We start from the raw sequence: 27,394 nt of genomic DNA on the forward strand, positions 1-27,394 counted from the left end.
CACATACGGTTTCTCTCCTGTATGAGTCCTCTGGTGTGTCACCAGGTTGGAATTCTTATTGAAACATTTCCCACATTCTGGACATTCATATAGTTTTTCTCCTGTGTGAGTCCTTTGGTGTTTCATAAGATTGGAATTCTGACTGAAACTTTTCCCACAATCTGGACACTCATATGGTTTTTCTCCTGTGTGAGTCATCTGATGTGTCACGAGGCTGGAATTCTGATTGAAACCTTTCCCACATTCTGGGTGTTCATACAGTTTCTCTTTTGTGTGAGTCCTCTGGTGTTTTACAAGGCTAGAATTATGACTGAAACTTTTCTTACACTCTGGACATTGATATAATTTATCCTAGGAATGAGTCCTCTGGTGTGTCACCAGGTTGGAATTTTACTGAAACATTTCCACACTCTGACACTCATATGGTTTGTCCCCTGTGTGAGTGCTCTGGTGTCTTATCAGACTGGAAATATGACTGAAACTTTTCCCACACTCAGGACATTCATACGGTTTTTCTCCTGTGTGAATCCTCTGGTGTCTTACCAGACTGGAAATATGACTGAAACTTTTCCCACACTCTGGACACACATACGGTTTCTCTCCTGAGTGAGTCCTCTGATGTGTCAAGAGGCTGGCATTATTACTGAATCTTTTCTTACACTCTGGACATTCATACAATTTGTCCTGGCAATGAGTCCTCTGATGTGTCACCAGGTGGGAATTCTGACTGAAACTTTTGCAACAATCTGGACATTCATACGGTTTGTCCCCTGTGTGAGTCCTCTGATGCGTCACCAGGCTGCACTTATGACTGAAACTTTTTCCACACTCTGGACACTCATACGGTTTCTCTCCCGTGTGAGTCCTCTGATGTGTCACCAGGTTGGAATTCCTACTGAAACATTTCCCACACTCTGGACATTCATATGGTTTTTCTCCTGTGTGAGTCCTCTGGTGTGTCACCAGGCTGGCATTATTACTGAACCTTTTCCCACACTCTGAACACTCATAGGGTTTCTCTCCCATGTGAGTCTTCTGATGTGATACCAACTGGGAATTCCATCTGAAACTTTTCCCACACTCAGGACACTCATACTGTTTCTCTCCTTTGTGAGTTGTTTGGTGTGTTACCAGGCTGGTATTATTACTGAACCTTTTCTTACACTCTGGACATTCATACAACATGTCCTGGGAATGAATCCTCTGGTGTGTCACGAGGCTGGAATTCTGACTGAAACTTTTCCCACATTCTGGACATTCATACGGTTTGTCCCCTGTGTGAGTCCTCTGGTGTGTCACCAGGGTCCACTTATAACTGAAACTTTTCCCACATTCTGGACACTCATATGGTTTCTCTCCTGTGTGAGTCCTCTGGTGTGTCAGGAGTCTGGAATTATGACTGAAACTTTTCCCACACTCTGGACACACATACGGTTTGTCTCCCGTGTGAGTCGTCTGGTGTGTCACCAGGTTGGAATTTTTACTGAAACATTTCCCACACTCTGAACATTCATAAGGTTTTTCTCCTGTGTGAGTCCTCTGGTGTGTCATTAAGCTGGAATTATGACTGAAGAATTTCCCACACTCTGGACACTCATACCGTTTCTCTCCTGTGTGAGTCTTCTGATGTGACACCAAGTGGGAATACCATCTGAAACTTTCCCCACACTTTGGGCACTCATATGGTTTCTCTCCTGTGTGAGCCCTCTGGTGTACTACCAGGTGGGAATTCTGACTGGAACTTTTCCCACAGTCAGGACATGCAAAGGGTGTCTCTCCCATGTGAGTCTTCTGGTATATTACCAGGGTGGAATTGTAACTGAAAATTTCCCCACAATCAGGACATTCAAAGGGGTTCTCCCCGGGGTGAGTCTTCAGGTGTCTCATCAGGTGGGAATTTCTAATGAAACTTTTCTCTCAAACTGGGCACTTATAGCTTCTCCCTGGTGTAAGTCCTTGATGCTTGCTAAAGTATTTACCACATTGAAAGAATTTGCAGGCTGTCTGTCCTATATATGTCCTTCGATGAACCACAAGAGAGCTGTTCAGAGTAAACCATTTCTCACATTTATAGCATTGCTATGGCTTTTCTACAATGTGGATTCTCTCATGCATAATCAGTTGTGATTTACAATCTGTACTTTTGCTACAATAGGAGTTTTTCCAACATTGATATTCTTGAGGTCTAATATACATGTGATTATTTTTTTACTGATGCTTTAATTCCAGCTGTTCTCCTCCTCACAAGGCCAGGCCTGCATCACTGTCAGCCCTATGTGGCTATCAAATAGACCTTTTTCTCCCCGCTCACTTCCACTCTTTTTCTGAATGAAATATAATCTCCCTTGATCTTTCATGTAACGTATTCTTGAGTTTTTCAGATTCCACTTTTTCTAGCTTGAAATCTCCTCTTAATTTCTCTCCTTTTGTCTCTCAACTGCTGGAAAAGGAGAAGAATTTTGTGGTTTTCTGAAGGAAATGGAAAATATTTTGATTTCTGGCTGGCTTTATTTTCTGTTCCAATGTTGCTTGTTATTCTCAGTTTTCCAGAGTGCTCTTATTGACATCTTCTTTGTCTATAAGATTCAAAGGAAAATGTAACTTTAATTGTTTATAAAATGGTTCCAGAAGATGTGAAAAAAAGTATACATTACAATAAATAAGTAAACATGCCACAATAAAGAATAATCTCTTACATTAGTTAAGAATTATTTGACACATTTGTGTCCAAGTTCAAATATCCATTCAGTCATTAATTTCTCTTTTTCACTTTGATGATTCACAAATTATCAGCAGTACAAAGGTTTATCATCAGATGTATCTGGAAATGCTGGGGATAGATTGTACAGTTGTAAATATATGCACACAGAGAGAAATACAAATACGCACACCTATAACTGTATGTATGTGGAAAATCCCTGTGTTTTTAGCCTGCAAATGATCCCAAAATGATTACAGTAAAATCTTCTAAGCTAATTTTAGAGGTGTGGGTTTTTAACCTGATGAAATGATACCTAAAGCCTCTGCAAGATTTCATGTACTAGTTTTGCACATGGAAGTCCTCAGCTCCAAGTAAGGACAGGAAATATTTTCCACAACCACTCTGGTGAGATCCGAATTCAAGTAGTGCTCACTTACTGACAGCAAATTGGGACTGGCATCTTTGTCAGTAAGTAGCCCAATCCTTAAGCATGATGTCATATGACAATGCCAACTTACATACCATGCTTGTTGGCTTTACAGAAAGGGAATGCTATAAAAGCAAAGGTGGAAAGATACAGAGAAATTCTGTGCCTTAAAGAGACAGAATTTGGAGAAAAACTGAAAATTGGAAAGGGAAGATGGTAATGGAATAACTAGAGGAAGCAGGACTGGATCAATAGAATATAAAGAAAAACTCTCCACAGGGCATTTTACTCCAACAACAGAAGCCTCTTTGGAGCTCAACCAACCTGCCTCTTGTGCACACGAATCTCTCTTCCCCAAAATGCTCTGCAGGCAGTTCTTAGAGCTCCCAGGCCTGTTCTCTTGACCTAAAATTCTTTTATCTTTCTAATTATTTCACAGAAGCCTCTTGATCTCTTTGCAAAGCTGTTTGTAAAAAAAAGCAGAGAGCTTTTTTTTTTCAGAATAGATTCTACAATCTATAAAAGAACTAAATTTTAAATTGAAAATCTGAGACATGAATGAGAAAAAATGAATTTCAACAAGTGTAAAATCAGGCTGCAGGATAACAAAATTGACAGAAGTGAAAGGGGTCTGAATACTCTCTGAATGCACTGAATGTGTTCTCCTATTGACACAGAAATACACTCCTAAGAATTTACTCATGTAAACAATTGTGTGTGTTTCAGTCTGATTTTAGTAGGGGGGGGGTTTAGCGGGTTTTAATTTTTGAAAATTTTTTAGCTAATATTTTAAGTATACAGCGGTTGAATCAGATTTTTAAACTTGTTATAGTATTTTAATTTGTTTAGGATTTCTGTTGTTTTATTGGCTGTACACCGCCCTGAGTCTTCGGAGAAGGGCGGTATAAAAATATGAATAAATAAATACATAAATAAATAAAAAGACTCAGAAGTGGATTCGCCCAAATCTTTTAATCTAATTTTTGAAAAGTGGGGACACTAAGAGATGAAATGGGGAACAAATCCGATGCAAACGTCCCGTTTGCCCATGAAACTCCTCACTTGCCAGGAAAACCAGATTATCAAATAAAACCACAAGGATCCAAGGGTTACGGGGAGGGTGAAGGAGGTGGAGTATTTTTTTAAGAAATATGAAATATATACATCAAGATTTCTTTAAATCTCCCAAATCCGCCAGCAGAAAATCACAGGCGGCAACTTTAAATCCTGCAGCAAAAGGATAAAAATAAAAAATTATATTCTATTCTATTCGGGGAGAGAAAGAAGATGCAGCAGCAGCAGCAGCCCAGATTTTCCATTCTCGTCCCTTTCGCTGCTTCCAGGCCGTGGAGGAAAGGAAAAGGCCCGACTTGCTCCCGGCTTCTCCTCCGACCTTCCCTCCACTCACCTCCCAGGAGCCGCTTCCACTCTCCAAGCAGCACAAGAGGCTCCGCCGAAGCCATCCTCCTCCCGTGGGTGAGCCGGAAGAGGAACTTCCTGCCATCCTCCTCTCTAGCAATCTGGTACTCTATTGTTCCAATTTGTTCCAGCTCGGCCTCTCTCCTTCCGGTGTAACGTCAATAGTAGCGATGCCTCTGCTGTACTCTCATTCTCTGCTTTCTAGGCGCGCGTGTTGCTTCTTTGTAGAGCGCCATCTAGCGCCATAAGGTTGAAAATCACCCTCGTCCTATCTCTACCCTGAAGCTTTCGTGGATTCCGTGGTTCCTTCGGTGCCATCAAGTCGTATTCGACTCCCACCGAGCCCAGGAATAGCTTTCGTCCCTGACAGTCTATCCGATACCTTTTCTTTCAGGTCTGCCAAGAGGGCACACTCGTTTTCCCTCTTGCTCCCACGAAAGCAAAGGAGGGGAATGACGTATAATAAGCAACCTGAAAGTGCGCCTCCCTTGGGGGCTGCTGAAGATTGTTCCAGCCAGTTTTACATCTGGGGGCATGCAAGATAAGCCTTGGAAACCTGCCTTAGCAAATGATTGAAGCTGTAACAGTCAAGCTGTTGAATGGAAGGCTCTAACCCTAGTCTGTCCTTTGGGGCCTGGTAGGGACGCCCTCATTGTCACTCCAACTCAGCCAGGAGCTTCTCTTGCAGGAACTGAACCAAGGGAAAGCATCCGTGGGGGGGAACACAATGCACCATCAGGCAGGGAAAAAGTGCACCTCCCTTGAGGATCAGTGGAAACTATTTCAGCCAGTTCTTTCTCTTGGGGGTGCAGGATAACTCCCCAAAACTATTTGCGACTGAGGGAAGCTTACCCCAGCTTCACAAGATTAGGCAGATGCTGCATCATAAAAGTTGATAAAGGTCTTGTTTGTATGTGCAGCCTTAAACAGTTGTCACGGGGTGGTTACATTTGGCCGGCGAGACTTCCCTGGAAGCAGCAAAGGATGCCCATGGTGACTCTGCCAGCAAAAATGGAGCTCGGGAGGACCACGTGCGGCCTGCCCAATCTGTTTTCACTGGCAGAGCGCTCAGGCCAATACAGGCGCCCCCAACACGATTGATGAGTGGCGTTGAGGTGGCCATGCCCCCTGGCCACGCCCCCCCTGAGGTCAAACACAACCCTGATATGGCCCTCAATGAAATTGAGTTTGACAGCCCTGCTCTAGAAGTTGTGAGTGCTCCATCAGTGGGGGTTTTTAAGAGGAGATTGGACAGCCAATTGCCTGGAACGGTATAAGGCAGGGATGTCAAACTCGATTTCATTGATGGCCGTACCAGGGTTGTATTTGATCTTGCTGGGGGTGGCGTGGACGTGGCCAGGGTGGGCATGGCGAGCACGATGTCACTCGTGTCAGGGGCGCCTGTGGTGGCCCAAGCGCTCTGCCAGAGAAAATGGCCTCCTGAGCTCCGTTTTCAGCTATGATGGCCTCCTACAACCCTCTGCCAACAAAAATGGCATTAGGGAAGACCCACGCGTGACCCTCACAAAGTCTGCTTTTGTTGGCAGAGGCACCGAGGGCCAGCCCTTCGCTGTTTCCAGGGCAGCCCTATGGGCCAGATCTGACCCTTGGGCCTTGAGTTTGACACCCCTACTTTAAAGGCATGTTTTGCATATAATATAATGCTTAAACAATGGGAGAATGTGTGGACAAAAGATCTAAAATTCACATTAAAATAAAATGAGATGATAATGAGATGAGAGCAGTGTTCCAATATTTGAGGGGCTACCACAATGAAGGGGTTCAACCCAGTGGTGAAATCTGAACCGGTTTGCCACCAGTTTGCTGGCTGCGCATGTATGATGCTCGCTAAGTGGGTGCACATGCACTGTGCACACGCATGTGCAATACATGCCAAAAGGAGGCTTGGGAAGGTAAGTAGAACAGCGAGGGGGAATCAGCTGTGGTGTACAAGCTTGGGAACCTTTTTAAAAATGTTTTTAAAGCATTTTTTTCTGCAGAACCAGTAGTAAAAATGCTTTAAAAAAGTAAAATAAGTTCTGACAATCACAACTGTGGTGTGCAATCATTGGAACCTTTTTTTTTTTTTACTTTTTAAAAGCATTTTTAACTACTGGTTCCGGAGAACCGGTAGTAAAAAATGCTTTAAAAAAGTTTTTTAAAAGGTTCCCAAGCTCGCATGCCACAGCTGTGATCGTCGGAACCTTTTTTTTTAGAATAGAATAGAATAGAATTCTTCATTGGCCAAGGGCGACTGGACACACAAGGAATTTTACTTGGTGCATACGCTCTTGGTGTACATAAAAGAAAAGATACATTCATCAAGAATCATAAAGTACAACACTTAATGATAGTCATAGGGAAACAGTCAATATAAATCTTAAGGATACCTGCAACAAGGTTAGTCATATAGTCATAAGTGGGAGGAGATGGGCAATAGGAACAATGAGAAGATTAATAGTAATGCAGACTTAGTAACTACTTTGACAGTGTTGAGGGAATTATTTGTTTAGCAGAGAGATGGCATTTGGGAAAACACTGTTCTTGTGTCTAGTTGTTCTGGTGTGCAGTGCTCTGTAGCGTCGTTTTGAGGGTAGGAGTTGAAACAGCGGGAGCGCACAAGTGGGATACCCTCCCAGGCTGGGAGAACAGCAGTGGCAACTCCTCCTCCTGCTGCATGCTCAGGTGATAGCCACACAGTGCAGGAGAGCTGGAGCTCTTCCTTCCCTGCATCTGGCGGCATGGGCTGTTCCTCCCCATTCCCCTCCTTCCTGAGCTGATATGAAGGGGGCCACGGCTGCCACGGAACTGCCCATGAAGGACATGGAATCGCAAAAAGCAGCCAGTCATGGGCAGTGCGGAGAGATTCACACCTTCTCAGGGCAGAGAGCAGGTCGCACGACTGGGTTGGCAGGGAGCCACAGGAGAGGGGTCAAGGAGCCACATGCGGCTCTGGAGCCATGGGCTACCGACACTCAGTAAAGGCTTTGTTTGCTATACTTTAAATTCTAACAAACCTCTGGATCCTATGTGAGATGCTTTATGGTGTGCTGTCTGATCAATTGTTATAAGTGCAGCTATGCTTAATAATTAGTCCTTTTTCCCTGACAAAGCTCTGTGCCCCCTTCTCCTTGGTAATACCCACACCAGCATCAGTTGTTGGCCTAATGGTGCTGACGCTATTCTTGGGGGGAACAGGTGCCATTGTAGCAGGTGCAGCCGTGCCATCGTTTGGCATCAGTTAGGCAACCAGTGGTGCCAGCCAAGCCAGGGATTCACACTTATTTGAAAAGGACACTGTTGTGGTTTGGCTTGTCTCTCGCTGCTCTGCACTCCTTTTCCCTGACATAGGTTTTTGGTGACCTCCTCGTCTTCCCTGGGTGAGTTACTCCCGAGGGCTTTTCCTCCCAGTTGTCCTTCCTGCCAATCCCCAACAACCATCAGGGCTTTGGTTGGTCGTTGCAGACCTCTGCCTCCCCTCTTGAGGTCCTGAAGTGAGGTTCTCCCAAGCCTCCATCTCCTCCTGCCCATTTTCATGTATAGACAGGTCGTGCACAATCCCCATGGTAGAGATGCATCTCTGGGTTGACCACTACTGCAGATCTAGCTTAATATCAGGCTTGTCCCGACTTAGACATTTAGCAAAGAAAAACCCACGAGTCCATTCTTTGAAGTGAAAGGTTCTTTTAGTAAATATAAGTGGTTACAGTGTCAGCAAAGCTGGATCTGAGTAGTTCTGCATCAAGTTTTCATTTCCTCCCGTTTCCCTGGTCCTCCCCCATTGACCAGGCCATCAGTGTCCAATAGCCTTCATTTTTGATATTTTGGGAATGGCTTTGAGGTTTGGCATCTCTCTGGTGTAGTTTCGCATTCCGTTTTCAGGCTCTGTCCTTGATCCTGTTTATTCCAGATTGACAACTCTGGTTCCTGTCTCCCCGTCATCCCCCTCCCCTTCTCTGTCCGTTCCCACTGCCCATTCCTTACTTCCCTAATTGTCTCCCCCCTTCCTTGCATTTTATGGCAGGATGCCAGCGAAGCAGAGTATGCTGGAGATGGCAGGCCTGACATGAGAGTTTCAACTTGATTATTCAATAACCTCAATAACCCCCAGGAATTTTCTACTGTACTGCATTTTCCCCTGGTCAGCAACTCTTGATGGCCAACAATTCTGCCCTTTGATATAAACCAATGGGAGCACTATTGCATGTTTCTCAAGATGCTATGTTGTGTCTGCGCCCCCCGAGCCGGGCCTGCTGCCAGAAAGTGACTTGGACAGTGAGGGGGAAGGGCCGTCAGGACTTATCTCGGGAGCACCGGCTTGCCTGGCTCAGCTCCAGGAGCCAGACACAGGCCAGGTGGAAGAGATAACGAGGCCTCCATCCCCTAACTCTTCCCCCCCCCCGAGGCCACGCCTGCAGACCCAGCTGACAGTAGGCAGGAGAAGAGGGAACAACAGAAGCAAAGGTGGGGCAGGCCTAGGAAGTGCTGAGTCATGAAGCCACACCGCACAGGATATAAAAGGCAGCCAGAGCTGCTGTGTCTCTTCGTAACATGCAAATCCACTGATCAAGAGCTGAAGTTTGTTTCTAGGTGACTCACCAGCGTCGTGGAAGATAACAGAGGTTCTTGGCAGATGCTGGCTATTCTGCTGCCAGAGCTGATAGTGACAGCTAATTAAGCCATCATTTGGATGGAGGCGAGGGAGAACAGAACATGCTGGGTTATAACACAGCCAGTTGGACCATGTGGGTCTCCTGGAGATCTTCAGCATGAGTCCTCTATCCCAGGCAGGAGCTGCTGCCCAAAAATTAGCTGTTCTCTCTTTTTGCAATCTATCAGACCAGTAGAAGAGATCCAGGAAAAATTTCTGGAACTTTGCACTTGTGCAAAGTGACAAGATGCCTTGGTCAAGTTTTTCTAGAAATGCTTCCTTCTCCCCATATTGATGGATGTCCTGGGAATGAGTCCTTTGGTGTGTCATAGGCCGGAATGCTGACCTAAAGTTTTGCCAAAATCTGGACACTCATACAGTTTATCCAGTGGTGGGATTCAGCCAGTTTGCACCACTTCGGGAGAAGCGGTTGTTAACTTTCTGAGTAGTTTGGTGAACTGGTTGTTGGAAGAAATCATTAGGGCAAAGAACCGGTTGTTAAATTATTTGAACCCCACCACTGGGTTTATCCTCTGTGTGAGTCCTCTGGTGTGTCACCTGGTTGGAATTATTACATTTCCCACATTCTGAACATTAATATGGTCTCCTGTACGAATCATCTGGTGTCTTATCAGACTGGAAATATGACTGAAACTTTTCCCACACTCTGGACACACATACGGTTTCTCTCCTGTATGAGTCCTCTGGTGTGTCACCAGGTTGGAATTCTTATTGAAACATTTCCCACATTCTGGACATTCATATAGTTTTTCTCCTGTGTGAGTCCTTTGGTGTTTCATAAGATTGGAATTCTGACTGAAACTTTTCCCACAATCTGGACACTCATATGGTTTTTCTCCTGTGTGAGTCATCTGATGTGTCACGAGGCTGGAATTCTGATTGAAACCTTTCCCACATTCTGGGTGTTCATACAGTTTCTCTTTTGTGTGAGTCCTCTGGTGTTTTACAAGGCTAGAATTATGACTGAAACTTTTCTTACACTCTGGACATTGATATAATTTATCCTAGGAATGAGTCCTCTGGTGTCTCATTAGGCCGGAATTGTGACTGAAACTTTTGCCACAATCTGGACACTCATATGGTTTGTCCCCTGTGTGAGTGCTCTGGTGTCTTATCAGACTGGAAATATGACTGAAACTTTTCCCACACTCAGGACATTCATACGGTTTTTCTCCTGTGTGAATCCTCTGGTGTCTTATCAGACTGGAAATATGACTGAAACTTTTCCCACACTCTGGACACACATACGGTTTCTCTCTTGTGTGAGTCCTCTGGTGTGTCACCAGGTTGGAACTCTTACTGAAACATTTCCCACATTCTGGGCATTCATACAGTTTCTCTCCTGTGTGAGTCCTTTGGTGTTTCATAAGGTTGGAATTCTGACTGAAACTTTTCCCACAATCTGGACATTCATATGGTTTGTCCCCTGTGTGAGTCCTCTGGTGTCTTATCAGACTGGAAATATGACTGAAACTTTTCCCACACTCAGGACATTCATACGGTTTTTCTCCTGTGTGAGTTCTCTGGTGTGTCATGAGGCTGAAATTCTGTCTGAAACCTTTCCCACATTCTGGGCATTCATACAGTTTCTCTCCTGTGTGAGTCCTTTGGTGTTTCATAAGGTTGGAATTCTGACTGAAACTTTTCCCACAATCTGGACACTCATATGGTTTTTCTCCTGTGTGAGTCATCTGATGTGTCACGAGGCTGGAATTCTGACTGAAACCTTTCCCACATTCTGGGCATTCATACAGTTTCTCTTTTGTGTGAGTCCTCTGGTGTTTTACAAGGCTGGAATTATGACTGAAACTTTTCTCACACTCTGAACATTCATACGGTTTATTCTGGGAATGAGTCCTCTGGTGTCTCATTAGGCCAGAATTTTGACTGAAACTTTTGCCACAATCTGGACACTCATATGGTTTTTCTCCTGTGTGAGTTCTCTGGTGTGTCACCAGGGTGGAATTATGACTGAAAAATTTCCCACACTCTTGACACTCATATGGTTTCTCTCCCGTGTGAGTTGTCTGATGTGATACCAGGTTGGAATTACATCTGAAACTTTTCTCACACTCTGGACAGTCATACGGTTTATTCTGGGAATGAGTCCTCTGGTGTTTCATTAGGCCAGAATTCTGACTGAAACTTTTGCCACAATCTGGACACTCATACGGTTTGTCCTCTATATGAGTCCTCTGGTGTGTCACCTGGTCAGAATTATTACTGAAACATTTCCCACATTCTGAACATTCATACGGTTTTTCTCCTGTGTGAATCCTCTGGTGTCTTATCAGACTGGAAATATGACTGAAACTTTTCCCACACTCAGGACATTCATACGGTTTTTCTCCTGTGTGAGTTCTCTGGTGTGTCACCAGGGTGGAATTATTACTGAAACATTTCCCACATTCTGAACATTCATACGGTTTTTCTCCTGTGTGAATCCTCTGGTGTCTTATCAGACTGGTAATATGACTGAAACTTTTCCCACACTCAGGACATTCATACGGTTTCTCTCCTGTGTGAGTTCTCTGGTGTGTCACCAGGGTGGAATTATGACTGAAGAATTTCCCACACTCTCGACACTCATACGGTTTCTCTCCCGAGTGAGACATCTGATGTGATACCAGTTTGGAATTACATCTGAAACTTTTCCCAGAGTCAGGACATGCAAAGTGTTTCTCTCCCATGTGAGTCTTCTGGTGTATTACCAGGGTGGAATTGTGACTGAAAATTTCCCCACAGTCAGGACAGTGTGAGTCTTTAGGTGTCTCAAGAGTGGGAATTTATAATGTAACTTTTCCCTCAAACTGGGCACTTATAGTTTCTCTCTGGTGTGAGTCCTTGATGCTTGGATTCTTCGTTGAGCCACAAGAGAGCTGTTCAGTCTAAACCATCTCTCACATTTATAGCATTACTATGCCTTTTCTACACTGTAGATTTTTAGCTAATATTGTGATTTACAATCTATATTTTTCCCCACAATCGGCACAATTGGAATTTTCCTACCACTGATATTCTTGTGGTCAAATATCAGTTGTTTTCTGACTCCTCTTTTTCTGAATGAAATATAATCTCCCTTGATCTTTCATGTAACGTATTCTTGAGTTTCTCAGATTCCACTTTTTCTAGTTTGAAATCTCCTTTTAATTTTGTTTCCGTTGTCTCTCAACTTCTGGAAAGGAGAAGAATTTTGTGGTTTTCTGAAGGAAATGGAAAATATTTTGATTTCTGGCTGGCTTTACTTTCTTTTCCAATGTTGCTTGTTATTCTCAGTTTTCCAGAGTGCTCCTATTGACATTTTCTGTAAGATTCAAAGAAAAATGCAACTTTAATTGTTTATAAAATGGTTGCAGAATGTGTGAAAAAAAGAAAAAAGTATACCATAAGCAAACATGCCTCAATAAAGAATAACCTCTTACATTAGTTATGATTTATTTGACACATTTGTGTCCACGTTCAAATATCCATTCAGTCATGAAATTCTCTTTTTCACTTTGATGATTCACAAATTCTTGGCAGTGTAAACGCTTATCATCAAATATATCTGGAAATGCTGGGGATAGATTGTACAGTTCTAAATATATGCACACAGAGAGAACTACAAATACGCATACCTATAACTGTTATGTATATGGAAAATCCATGTGTTTTTAGCCTGAAAATTATCCCAAAACAGTTACAGTCGAACCTTCTGAGCTAACTTTAGAGATGAGTGTTTTTACCCAATGAAATTATACCTAAACCCTCTGCAAAATTTCATGTACTAGTTTTGCCCATGGAAGTCCTCAGCTCCAAGTAAGGGCAGAAAATATTTTCCACAACCCACTTCCTAATGTGATTTACTAATTCAGTAGTGCTCACTTACTGACGACAAATTGGGACTGGCATCTGTGTCAGTAAGTAGCCCAATCGTTAAGCATGATGTCATATCAAAATATCAACTTACTTCTGTTCCTCTGCATTTGTTATGCAAATCAGTGAGTTGTTAAAGGCAATTTTACATGACTGTGACTTCCAACTTCTTGCTGACATCTCCACTGATTTTGCTTGTCAGAAATTAGCTGGGAAGGTCACAAATAAGGATCTTGATTCTGAGATTCTGCAACCGCTGTAAATCTGAATTGCAGTTGCTGCAACTCCTTTTCCTGCATCGTCACAGCTACTCTGCTGAGATCCTAATTCACTTACTGACTGCAATTGGGACTGGCATCTGTGTCAGTAAGCAGCCCAATGGTTAAGCATGATGTCATATCACAATGCCAATTTACATACCATGCTTGTGGCTTTACAGGAAGGGTAATGAAAGCAAAAATGAAAGACACAGAGAAATTCTGCTACTTAAATAGACAGAATTTGGAGAAAAACTTGAAAATTGGAAAGGGAAGATGGTAATAATAATAATAATAATAATAATATTATTATTATTATTGTTGTTGTTATTATTATTTCTGTACCGCCTTCTCCCAAAGGACTCAGGGCAGTTTACAGCCAGATAAAATATAAATACACACAATAATTTAAAAACAACCCTTAAAAAACTAATTTAAATGCCCAAAACGTTAAAAAACATACTCCCCTGTAAAATAACACAATTTTAAAAACCCATCCAATAAAAATAATGGAATAACTATAGGAAGCAGGACTTGGTTTATAGAATATTATTATTATTATTATTATTGTTGTTGTTGTTGTTGTTGTTGTTGTTGTTGTTGTTATTATTATTATTTCTGTACCGCCCTTCTCCCAAAGGACTCAGGGCAGTTTACAGCCAAGATAAAACAACAGAATACAAAAATTAAAACAAATTTAAAAGACAAATATTCAAATTTGGCTAGAAACTATAAAAATCCAATAAAAACCCCATTTAAAAACCATTAGGCCAGTCCTGCGCGATGGAACAGAAACGTTTTCAGCTCGTGTCAAAAGGTCCAGAGACCAGGAAGTTGGAGATCCCTGGTGGTAGCTCGTTCCAGAGGGTGGGAGCCCCCACAGAGAAGGCCCTCCCCCTGGGGGTCACCAGCCGGCATTGTCTGGCCGACGGCACCCTGAGGAGACCCTCCCCATGGGAGCGCACTGGTTGATGGGAGGCCACTGGTGGCAGCAGGTAGTCCTGTAAATAACCCGGTCCTATGCCATGGAGCGCTTTAAAGGTGGTAACCAACACCTTGAATTGCACCCGGAAGACCACCGGAAGCCAGTGCAGCCTACGCAGGAGAGGTGTTATATGGGAGCCATGAGTCACTCCCTCTATCACCCGCGTGGCCGCATTCTGAACCAGTTGGAGCCTCCGGGTGCTCTTCAAGGGGACCCCGTGTAGAAAGCGTTGCAGTAGTCCAGGCGGGAAGTGACGAGGGCGTGAGTGACTGTGCATAGGGAATCCCGGTCTAAGAAGGGATGCAACTGGCTATCAGGCGAACCTGATAGAAAGCTCCTCTGGCGGCGGCCGTCATATGCTCTTCAAATGACAGCCGTGCATCCAGAAGGATGCCCAGATTGCGGACCCTCTCTGTGGGGGCCAATGACTCGCCCCCCACAGTCAGCGATGGAATCAGCTGATTATACCAGGATGCCGGCATCCACAGCCACTCGGTCTTGGAAGGGTTGAGTCGGAGCCTGTTTTTCCCCATCCAGACCCGCACGGCCTCCAGACACTGGGACATCACTTCAACGGCTTTGTTGGGGTGGTTAGGGGTGGAAATGTACAGCTGTGTATCATCAGCATACAGATGACACCGCACCCCAAAACCACGGATGATCTCGCCCAGCGGCTTCATATAGATGTTGAACAGGAGAGGCGAGAGAACCGACCCTTGTGGCACCCCACATAAGAGGCGCCTCGCGGTCGATCTCTGCCCCCCTGTCAACACTGTCTGTGACCGGTCAGAAAGGAAGGAGAACCACTGAAAAACGGTGCCCCCCACTCCTAACCCCTCCAGCCGTCGCAGCAAGATACCATGGTTGATGGTATCAAAAGCCGCTGAGAGATCTAATAGGACCAGGGCAGAGGAACAACCCTTGTCCCGGGCCCTCCAAAGATCATCAACCAACGCGACCAACGCCGTCTCTGTGCTGTACCCAGGCCGGAAACCGGACTGGAACGGGTCCAGATAGACAGTTTCATCCAGGTACTGAGGGAACTGATGCGCTACCACACTCTCAACAACCTTCGCCACAAAACGAAGGTTGGAGACCAGATGATAATTTGCTAAAACAGCTGGATCCAGGGAGGGCTTCTTGAGGAGGGGTCTCACCACCGCCTCTTTCAAGGCGGTAGGGAAGACCCTCTCCCTCAAAGAAGCGTTAACAATTCCCTGAAGCCAGCCTCATGTAACCTCCTGTGTGGCCAGTACCAACCAGGAGGGACACGGGTCCAATAAACATGTGGTTGCATTCAGCCTCCTCAGTATCCTGTCCATGTCCTCGGGAGCCACAGTATCAAACTCCTCCCAGGTGACAGCCTCAAGATCCACCTCCGTCATCCCGTCCAAATCTACCCAATCTGTGTCCAGCCCATCCCGGATCTGAGCGATTTTATCATGCAGATATTGTCCAAAATCCTCAGCACAACCTTGCAAAGGGTCCTCCCTAGCTCCCTGGGTAAGAAGGGAGTTGGTCACCCTAAACAAGGCTGCTGGGCAATTATCTGCCGATGCAGTAAGAGCGGAAAAATACTCACGTTTCGCCACTCTTATCGCCACTAGGTAGGTCTGAATATGAGACCTTACTAGTGTTCGATCAGATTCAGAACGGCTGTCCCTGCAACCACTCTCTAGGCGGCTTTTCCGGCGCTTCATCTCTCTCAGCTCCTCAGAATACCAAGGGGTCGGTTGAGATCGGTGCCGGGTCAGAGGCCGCAAAAGCACGACGCAGTCCAAGGCCCCCGCTGTCGCCCTTTCCCAGGCAGCGACGAGTTCTTCAGCCGGGTCGTGAGCTAGGTCCACAGGAAATGGCCCAAGCTCCGTCAGAAACCTCTCCGGGTTCATCAGGAGCCTGGGACGGAACCAACGCGTTGGTTCTGTCTCCCTGCGGTGTGGGTTGGCGGTTCGAAAGTCCAGCTGAAGAAGTGAATGATCAGACCATGACAAGGGTTGGCGGTTCGAAAGTCCAGCTGAAGGAGCGAAGGATCAGACCATGACAAGGGTTGAGTAACTAAATCCCTTACTTCTAGATCATTCAGCCACTGTCCAGAGACAAAGATTAAGTCCAGAGTGTTTCCCCCAATGTGAGCGGGACCGTCAACTAACTGGGTCAGGTCCAAGGCCGTCATGGAAGCCATGAACTCCCGAGCTGCAGCAGATGCTTCACTGAGCGATGGCAGGTTGAAATCCCCCATAACCATAAGTCTGGGAGTATCAACCGCCAACTCGGCTATCACCTCCAGCAGTTCGGCAGGGCTGCTGTCACGCCGAATATAAATGAAAACTCTCCGCAGGGCTTTTTATTCCAACAACTGAAGCCTCTTTGGAGCTCAACCAACCTGCCTCTTGTGCACACCAGTCTCTCTTCCCCAAAATGCTCTCCAGGCATTTTGGCCAAGACATCCCAGGCCTGTCACTTAACCTGAATTGTTTTTTTCTTTCTAAATATAGTGCATGCAGAAAGTATTCAGACACCCTTTACTTTTGTCTATTTTGTTATGCTGCAGTTTGATTCTACCATGGTTGAACTTCATTTTTTCCCTCCTTAATCCACATAGAGTACCCTTTAATGACAAAGTGAAAACAGAAGTTTAGAAATGTCTGTAAACCTAGTAAAAGGAAAAAACCTGAAATATCACATTGGCTTAAGTATTCAGATCCTTTGCAACAGCACTTGAAATTTAGCTCAGGTGCCTCCCATTTCCTTTGAGTGTTGTTGACATGTTTCTATATCTTGATTGGAGTCTACTTGTGGTGAATTAAATTGATTGGACATGATTTGGAAAGGCACACAGCTCTCCATAGACGGCCTCACAGCTGACAATGCATACTGTAGCATAACAATAGCCACGAGGTCAAAGGAACTGTCTGCAGAGTTCAGATCTGGGGAAGGCTACAATAAAATTTCTGTTGCACCGAAGGTTCCTAAGGGCATGGTGGCCTCCATAATTGTCAAATGGAAAAAGTTTGGCATAACCAGGACTCTTCCAAGAGCTGGTCATCCGGTCAAACTGAGCAATTGGGGTAGAAGGGCCTTAATAAGAGAGGTGACCAAGAATCTGTTGGTCACTCTGACTGAGCTTCAGAGATCCTGTGTGGAGATGGGACAGATTGCCAAAAAGACAACCATTTATTTATTTATTTATTTGATTTGATTTTTATACCGCCCTTCTCCCGAAGGACTCAGGGCGGTGTACAGGCAGAAGTAAAAAAGACAATACAATGTACAATTTAAAATGTAAATTAAAAAGCTTAATTATAATTAGCCCGAAACTTTAAAATATATAAAAAACTAAAATCCCATTTAAAATTGATATTAAAAATTTAAGAAATTTAAAAGACTGATAAAATTTAAGCCAGCCCCGCGTGAATGAAAAGATGTGTCTTCAGTTCCATAACTGCAGCCCTCCACTGTTCTGGGCTTTATGGCAGAGTGACTAGACAGAAGCCTCTCCTCAGCGAACAACACAAAAAAGCCCACTTGGAGTTTGCAAAAAAGCCACCTGAAGAACTCTGGGAGGAACAAGATTCTCTGGTCTGATGAAAGGAAGATTGAACTGTCAATTCTAAATGTTATGTCTGGAGGAAACCAGGCCCTGCTCACCACCTGCCCAATGTCATCCCAACAGCGAAGCATGGTGGTGGTGGCAGCATCACACTGGGGGGGGTTGTTTTTCAGCAGCAAGGACTGGGAGACGGGTCAGGGTTGAGGAAAAGCTAAATGGAGGAAAATACAGGGAGATCCTCAATGAAAACCTGTTCCACAGCACTCAGGACCTCACACTGGGCCGAAGGTTCACTTCTCAACATGACAAGGGGCACAGCCAAGACAACATAGGAATGGCTTAGGGACAACTCCGTGAATGTCCCAGAGGGGCCCAGCCAGACCTCTGACTTGAACCCTATTGAATATCTCTGGATCTCACCTAAAATGGGTCTCCATCGATGGTTGCCATCCAACCTGACTGAGCTTGAGGGGACTTGCAAGAAGGAATGGCATAAAATCCCACAATCCAGGTGTGCAAAGCTTATCGCCTCATACCCAAAAAGACTTGAGGCTGTAATCGCTGCCAAAGTTGCTTCAACAAACTACTGAGTGAAAGATCTGAATACTTATGTCAATGTGATAGTTCAGGTTTTTTTAAAAAACAAATTTACAGACATTTCTAAAATTCTGTTTTCACTTTGTCATTATGAATGTGGATGAATGAGGAAAAAATGAATTTCGACAGGTGTAAAATCAGGCTGCAGGATAAGACAACTGACAGAAGTGAAAGGGGTCTGAATACTCTCTGAATGTGTTCTCCTATTGACACAGAAATACACTCCTAAGAATTTACTCATGTACACAATTGTGTGTGTTTCAGTCTGCAAAATGACTCGGAAGTGGATTCGCTCAAATCTTTTAATCTATTTTTTGAAAGGTGGGGACACTGAGAGATGAAATGGGGAACAAATCCGATGCAAACGTCCCTTTTGGCCACGAAACTCCTCGCTTGCCAGGAAAACCAGATTGTCAAATAAAGCCACAAGGATCCAAGGGTTATGTGGAGGGTGAGGGAGCTGGGGTGTTGTTTTTTTTTAAGAAATATGAAATATATACATCAAGATTTCTTTAAATCTCCCAAATCCGCCAGCAGAAAATCACAGGCGGCAACTTTAAATCCTGCAGCAAAAGGATAAAAACATTTGGGGAGAGAAAGAAGATGCAGCAGCCGCCCTCCAGAAGTTTCAGTCTTGCTCTGCTTCCAGGCCGTGGAGGAAAGGAAAAGGCCCGACTTGCTCCCGGCTTCTCCTCCGACCTTCCCTCCACTCACCTCCCAGGAGCCGCTTCCACCCTCCAAGCAGCACAAGAGGCTCCGCCGAAGCCATCCTCCTCCCGTGGGTGAGCCGGAAGAGGAACCTCCTCTCTCATCCTCCTCTCTAGCAATCTAGTACTCTATCGTTCCAATTTGTTCCAGCTCGGCCTCTCTCCTTCCGGTGTAACGTCAATAGTGGCGATGCCGCTGCTGTACTCTTTAAATATATATATATATTTATTAAATTTCCAAGATATAAAACAGGAAATACAATATACGATAGAAAAAATGCAACGACAACAACAAAGCGCAGCTAAAATTTAACACTAATGACAGCCTTTCCATATCGGTATCTCTAGTATAACAAACATCTTTACAAAGATTCTAATTTCTCTCTCTTAAATTACATCCTTATTTAAATTATAGTAACGTCTATTCAGAATTCAGTTTCATATGCTATGTTTCTTCAAAAGTTTTACCTTCTACATATTATATTTAACAAATTATCCCTTAGGTTTTACATTTATTCTCAAGCCAGGAATATCATCTGTTCCAAAGTTGATCGTACTCGTTTCTTCCCTCTCCTTCATTTCCATAGTCTATCCATTTCTGCAGAGTCCTATTTTTTTATTATAATTTGGTCTGGAAGAATATCTGATTGTTTCCAGTTCTGTGCTAGGACAATTCTAATTGCGGTTAATATATGTAATGTTATATATTTTTTATTTTTTATTTTATTTGCATTTATATCCCGCCCTTCTCCGAAGACTCAGGGCGGCTTACACTATGTTAGCAATAGTCTTCATTCTATTTGTATATTTATATACAAAGTCAACTTATTGCCCCCCCAACAATCTGGGTCCTCATTTTACCTACCTTATAAAGGACGGAAGGCTGAGTCAACCTTGGGCCTGGTGGGACTAGAACCTGCAGTAATTGCAGGCAGCTGCTGTTAATAACAGACTGTATTAGCAGCCTGAGCCACCAGAGGCCCTTTGTAATTTTATTTTTATTTTGTAATTTTTACAATAAAAATATTGTAATTTTTTTCTCCATTTTCCTCTCAAAGATGTCCAAAAGGAATAGCTCTGGCTTTATCTCTATCCTCTGTTCAGTTATCTCTTCCAGCCACTTTCTTCTCTTACACCAGTATTTTCTAATCTTAGGGCAGGTCCACCACATGTGGTAGAATGTTCCTTGTTTATGACCACATCTCCAACATTCAAGATCTTGGCCAATCTCGCTGGTGGCAGATGCCATCGATAAAACATTTTGTAAAGGTTCTCCTTATATGCAGCTGACATTGTTACTTTGTAGTTTTTCTCCCATAATTTATCCCAGTGGTGAAATCTGAACCGGTTTACTACTGGTTCGGTGGCTGTGTAAGTGATCGGCATGCCAGATATGTGCTGTGGGAGCCATGCACAGTGCACACCACGCACCAAATGCATTTTCTTTTAAAAGCATTTCTTTGGCCGAAAAAATGCTTTTAAAAGAAAAAAAAAGCCTCTGATGATCATGCGGCTCAGCTGGGTTCCGGCGATCTGGCAACTCAGCTGGGACTGTCAGAACCCTTTAAAAGCATTTTTTCTACAACCTCTTTGGCTGAAAAAAAAAAGCTTTTAAAAGGTTCTGGCGATCAGGCAACTCAGCTGGGATTGTCAGAACCCTTTAAAAGCTTTTAAAAGGCTCTGGCGATCCCAGCTGAGTTGCCTGATCATCAGAGGCTTTTAAAAGTATTTTTTTACAACTTCTTCGGCCGAAGAAGAGCTGCGCCATCATCAGAGGTTGTTGTTTTTTTTCTTTTAAAAGCAGTTTTTCTTCAGCCAAAAACATGCCTTTAAAAGTAAAAAAAAAAGCCTTTAATGATCCTATGGCTCACCTGGGATCATCAAAACTCTTTAAACTCTTTTTTTAACAACCTCTTGGCTGTTAAAACAATCCTTTTAAGAGGTTCTGGCAATGAGACAACTTCAGCTGGGATCATCAGAGGAGCTTTTAAAATCTTTTTTTCCTCTGGCGATCCCAGATGAGTTGCTTGATCATCACAGACTTTTAAAATCATTTTTAACAACCTCTTACAACAGCCCCTGCCCCTGCCCATGCCCACCCAATCCCCCTTCCCTAATTACTGCTCCTTTCAGGATGGCAAAGCCATGCTTTACATCACTTGCATCAGCTAGCAATTGAATCTGCCTGCCTGTAATCCATCTCCTCAGTGAGCAACTCAATCTGCCTGCTCTGCTGGCTGAGGAACTTGGGAATTGAAGTCCACAAACCTTAAAGTTACTAAGGTTGGAGACCCCTGATCTAAAAAATATAAATAAAATAAAATAATAAAATAAAATATTTGTGCAGCTTTGGTGTGTTTCTGTAGTATTTCCCTCTAACTACACAAACACACAAAATCTCACAAAGCTGTATGTGGCATTTTGTGTTGTGTTGTGTGTGTGTAAAGTGTGAAAGTTGGTTTTTGGTACCTCTTATTGTTTTGTATATTTTGTTTACTATTTATTGTTATTGGCCACGCCCACCCAGTCATCTGACCATCAAGCCACGCCCACCAATTAAGCCATGCCACAGAACCGGTAGGGAAAATTTTTAGATTTCACCCCAGCCTAGACATACATAGGTCCTTCAACCCTTCGTCATATAATTTTATTATTAAACTTATTGAATGCAAATCTCAGAGTTTGAAGCAACTCAAAGCATCTTGCCTTGTCCCAATTTTCATAGCAACACTGACAATGCCCATTTTTCCTTGTCAAACACTATTGAGAGTTCTTACACAATACGTTTTTAAAAATGAAACATTTTCCTGTGTACAGTTTTTTATCAATACATTGGCATTATGGTGCTGCTGTCACCATAATGAATTCCAGGCACAATGAAAATGACGGCTGTTTCCACAACATCGTCAGGTGGCAAAATGGCAGCTGCTTCCACAAATCCACTGCATGGACCAAGGATGAGTTCCAGGCACAATGAAAATGATGGCTACTTCCACAACACAGTCATGCCATCCAGGGATGCGTGTCTTGCCCTCTTTCCCCAAAATGAGGTTCAGCGATCTTCAAAGGATAAGGAAGAGGAGGCTGTGAGGCCTGCTGGGGTGGGAGTCAGGTCTAAGGACTGCAGTGATTCAGTGGGAGTGGGGAAAAGCCTGTGTGGACCCTGTGGAATAGGGAAAGGATTGAGTCGATCAAAGGGTTGAGGTAGAGGAGGCCTTTGGAATGCAAGCCTGGGCCTGGGCGATGCCTCCAACCCTGAGGTAGCCAGTGTTCCGCTTAGTAACTCACACATTAATTGAACAGCTTTATCAAGGAGAGAAAGGAGTGGGGGTAGTTAAGCAAAGCAGTTTCGTTTAATGGTGACTGCAACATAAAACCATAATTGATAGGCCCCACAACACTTAGAATAGAATAGAATAGAATAGAATTTTATTGGCCAAGTGTGATTGGACACACAAGGAATTTGTCTTGGTGCATATGCTCTCAGTGTACATAAAAGAAAAGATATGTTCATCAAGGTACAACATTTACAACACAATTGATGATCAATATATCAATATAAATCATAAGGATTGCCAGCAACAAGTTATAGTCATACAGTCATAAGTGGAAAGAGATTGGTGATGGGAACTATGAAACGATTAATAGTAGTGCAGATTCAGTAAATAGTCTGACACTGTTGAGGGAATTATTTGTTTAGCAGAGTGATGGCCTTCGGGAAAAAACTGTTCTTATATCCTAAACACTATTTTTATGGTAGTTGGGAAATTCTGGCACTCAAAATCATCTCACTCTAATTGTGGGAATTCCATCATCAATATATTAAAACCCCAAAAGCCTTTTTGAAGAATTCCACGCTTCTCGCAAAAGGAAATATCCAGAAAGTTCTGCTGATCAGGTAGTTAGCCTTTATCCAGGCTGTGAGTCCTCTGGTGTGTCACCAGGCTGGAATTCTTACTGAAACTTTTCCCACATTCTGGACATTCATACCGTTTTTCTCCTGTGTGAATCCTCTGGTGTGTTACCAGATTGGAATTATGACTGAATTTTTTCCCACATTTAGTACATTCATATGGTTTGTCCCCTGTGTGAGTCCTCCGGTGTGTCACCAGGCTAGAATTCTGACTGAAACTTTTGCCACACTCTGGACACTGATACGGTTTGTCTCCCGTGTGAGTCCTCTGGTGTGTCACCAGGTTGGAATTCTTACTAAAACATTTCCCACACTCTGGACATTCATATGGTTTTTCTCCTGTGTGAGTCCTCTGGTGTGGTACCAGGCTGGAATTATGACTGAAACTTTTGCCACAATCTGGACACTCATACGGTTTGTCCCTTGTGTGAGTCCTCTGGTGGGTCACCAGGGTGGAATTATGACTGAAACTTTTGCCACAATCTGGACACTCATACGGTTTGTCCCTTGTGTGAGTCCTCTGGTGGGTCACCAGGGTGGAATTATGACTGAAACTTTTCCCACACTCTGGACACTGATATGGTTTGTCTCTCGTGTGAGTCCTCTGGTGTGCCACTAAGCTGGAATTCTTATTGAAACATTTCCCACACTCTGGACATTCATACGGTTTTTCTCCTGTGTGAACCCACTGGTGTATTACCAGGCTCGAATTATGACTGAAACTTTTCCCACACTCAGGACATTCATACGGTTTTTCTCCTGTGTGAGTCCTCTGGTGTGTCACTAGGCTGGCATTATTAATGAACCTTTTCCCACACTCAGGACATTCATAAGGTTTGTCCTGGGAATGAGTCCTCTGATGTGTGATTAGGCTAGAATTATTACTGAATCTTTTCCTACAATCTGGACACTCATAGAGTTTGTCCCCTGTGTGAATCCTCTGGTGTGTCACCAGAGTGCACTTATGATTGAAACTTTTCCCACACTCTGGACACTGATACGGTTTTTCTCCCGTGTGAATCCTCTGGTGTGTCACCAGGCTGGAGTTCCGTCTGAAACTTTTCCCACACTCAGGACATTCATATGGTTTCAGCAGGGTATGAGTCATCTGGTGTGTCACTAGGCTGGATTTCTGACTGAAACTTTTCCCACACTTTGTACTTTCATATTGTTTCTCTCCTTTGTGAATCCTCTGATGTATCACCAGGTGGGAATTCTGACTGAAAATTTCCCCACAGTCAGGACATTCAAAGGGTTTCTCCCCAGCGAGAGTCTTCGTGTGTCTCATGAGTGGGAATTTCTAATGAAACTGGGCACTTACAGTTTCTCACTGGTGTGAGTCCTTGATGTTGCTATGCTTGGGTCCTTCAATGAACCACAAGAGAGCTGTTCAGACTAAGCCACTTGTCACATATATAGCATTGCTATCCCTTTTCTACACTGTGGATCCTATCGTGCACAATCAGTTGTGGTTTACAAGCTGTACTTTTCCCACAATAGGCACAATAGGAGTTTTTCCAACGCTGATATTCTTGAAGTAAAATATATGTGTGATCATTTGTTTAGTGGTCTTTAATTCCAGCTGCTGTCCTCCTCACAGGGCCAGGCCTGCATCATTGTCAGCCCTATGTGGCTATCCAATAGACCTTTTTCTCCTCGCTCACTTCTAGAGATACACCTCTTTTCCTGAATGAAATATAATCTCTCTTGATCTTTCATGTAACATATTCTTGAGTTTCTCAGACTCTACTTTTTCTAGCTTGAAATCTCCTCTTAATTTTCTCTCCTTTCTCTCTCAACTGATGGGAAAGAAGAAGAATTTTGTAGTTTTCGGAAGGAAATGGAAAATATTTTGATTTCTGGCTGGCTTTATTTTCTTTTCCAATGTTGCTTGTTATTCTCAGTTTTCCAGAGTGCTCTTATTGACGTTTTCTCTGTCTATAAGATTTAAAGAAAAATGCAACTTTAATTGTTTATAAAATGGTTCCAGAAGATGTGAAAAAAAGAAAAAAGTATACATTACAATAAATAAGGAAACATGCCACAATGAAGAATAACCTCTTAGATTAGTTATGATTCATTTGACACATTTGTGTCCAAGTTCAAATATCCATTCAGTCATGAAATTCTCTTTTTCACTTTGATGATTCACAAATTCTTAGCAGTGCAAAGGTTTATCATCAGATATATCTGGAAATCTGGGGATAGATTGTACAGTTGGAAATATATGCACACAGAGAGAAATACAAATACAGACACCTATAACTGTATGTATGTGGAAAATCCATGTGTTTCTAGCCTGAAAATTATCCCATAATGGTTACAGCTGAACCTTCTGAGCTAACTTTAGAGATGAGGGTTTTTACTCGATAAAATGATACCTAAACCCTCTGCAAGATTTCATGTACTAGTTTTGCCCGTGGAAGTCCTCAGCTCCACATAAGGGCAGAAAATATTTTCCACAACCACTCTTGTGACATCCTAATTCAAGTAGTGCTCACCTACTGACTGCTATTGGGACTGGCATCTGTGTCAGTAAGTAGCCCAATTGTTAAACATTATGTCATATGGCAATGCCAAATTACTTCTGTTCCTCGGCATTTGTTATGCACATCGGTGTGAGTTGTTAAAGGCAATTTTACATGACTGTGACTTCCACCTTCCTGCTGACATCTCCACTGATTTTGCTCGTCAGAAATTTTTTTTTTCTAATATATTTTTTTCCCCGTCAGAAATTAGCTGGGAAGGTCACAAATGAGGATCTTGATTCTGAGATACTGCAACCATTGCAAATCTGAATTGCAATTGCTGCAGCTCTTTTTCCTGCAACTTCATAACCACAGGAATTGCTGATGTGCGGTCCCTGAACAAGTTATAAGATGACTACAAATTTGAGGACCAGGTGTATGTCTACTTTTACAGTGCTATTGTAACTCTGAAGGCTCAGGAAAATAATAGTAAGTGAGGACTACCTATACAACTATACCCTTTTGGGATGTTCAATAGCTTTTTTTTTTTTAAAGTGTTGGGTTAAACACATTTGGACCTGTTAAATACATGGATGGGGCTCCAATAGGAAATACAGTGCTTGTTGGCTTTACAGAAAGAGAATGCTATGAAAGCGAAGGTGGAAAGACTCTTCTACACCTTAAATAGACAGAATTCGAGAAAAACTGGAAATTGGAAAAGGAAGGTGGTAATGGAATAACTAGAGGAAGCAGGATTGTGTCAGCAGAATATAAACAAAAATTCTACATTTTATTCCAACAACTGAAACCTTTTTGGAGCTCAGCCGACCTGCCTCTTATGCACACCAGTCTCTCTTCCCCAAAATGCTCTGCAGGCAGTTCTTAGAGCTCCCAGGCCTGTTCTCTTGACCTGAGAATCTTTTATCTTTCTAATTATTTCACAGAAGCCTTTTGATCTCTTTGCAAAGCTGCTTGTAAAAAACACAACAGAGAGCTTCTTATTCAGAATAGATTCTAAATCTATAAAAGAACTAAATTTTAAATCGAAAACCTCCTCCAAAAGGGCTGTTCACTTAAATGGGCAGAGAGAAATAGGGATGCAGGCAGTCACCAGAAAGGCAATCTGGGCAGGTAAAGAGATTCAGGTGCTGCATCTCCAAGCAAGCGCACCTGGACTGGGCTGCCCATTGGCCAAGCCCACCTGGACGCCTCTCAGGTCTCCATCAACCCGCCATTCAGATGCCACTGGGCTCCTCCTAGCAGGGTTCAAGCCCTGGGAGGGAGCCCCTCCGGCCACGATCCCTCTGAGCCCAGATCCTCTTCCTCCTCTCCAGACCCCGGGAGGCGGATCCTCCCCAGCAGCCAGAGGGGAACGTGGGAAAATGGTGATGCCCAATCTTTCCCCAACACCAGGCGGCCTCACCCTGGGAGCCGACCTGCACCAAATGTTGGGCTGCGGGGAAGGAGGGGGGGGCTCAAAGGGAGGATTTTAAGGGGACCGGAGAGCCGTTCGCAGAAGCAGCAACCGAGGAGGAGGAGAAGCGGCGGCGCAGCGGTTGCCACGGAGCAGAAAACCTTGCAAGGAAAGGCGGAGAGAAGGGGAAGTGGGGCAACTGGGGAAATCCCACCTCGCTCTCCTTCCCTCCCCCAAGGAATCCCTCCTCCCTTCCCGCACCTGGGGATTCCCCCTCCTCCTCCCCCATTTGCAGCGTCTTTGCCCACCTGGCTCCCCTTGAGCGCCCCTCCCCGAGAGGGGATCTCCGCAGCACTTGAAGTAAGAGACTTCGGGAGACTAGGAAGGGGGACAAGGAAGGATCGGAGACTGGCTCCTAGCCCCCTTTCC

General features: G+C 43.8%; 1 protein-coding gene and 1 pseudogene across 1 annotated transcript; both read right to left on the bottom strand.

The window, feature by feature from the left end:
- On the bottom strand, positions 1-19,364 carry LOC131193528 (zinc finger protein 268-like; the record flags this gene model as incomplete). Its single annotated transcript, XM_058173784.1, has 4 exons — positions 19,178-19,364; positions 2,697-2,830; positions 411-2,576; positions 1-245 (listed from the first exon to the last, which is right to left on the bottom strand). Coding segments are annotated over exons 3-4 (1,722 nt in total), but the record flags the coding sequence as incomplete, so codon positions are not given.
- On the bottom strand, positions 8,218-27,394 carry LOC131193531 (zinc finger protein 850-like; annotated as a pseudogene).

This window comes from Ahaetulla prasina, chromosome 2 (assembly GCF_028640845.1).
Source record: "Ahaetulla prasina isolate Xishuangbanna chromosome 2, ASM2864084v1, whole genome shotgun sequence".
In the NCBI taxonomy this organism is placed as follows: Eukaryota; Metazoa; Chordata; class Lepidosauria; order Squamata; family Colubridae; genus Ahaetulla; species Ahaetulla prasina.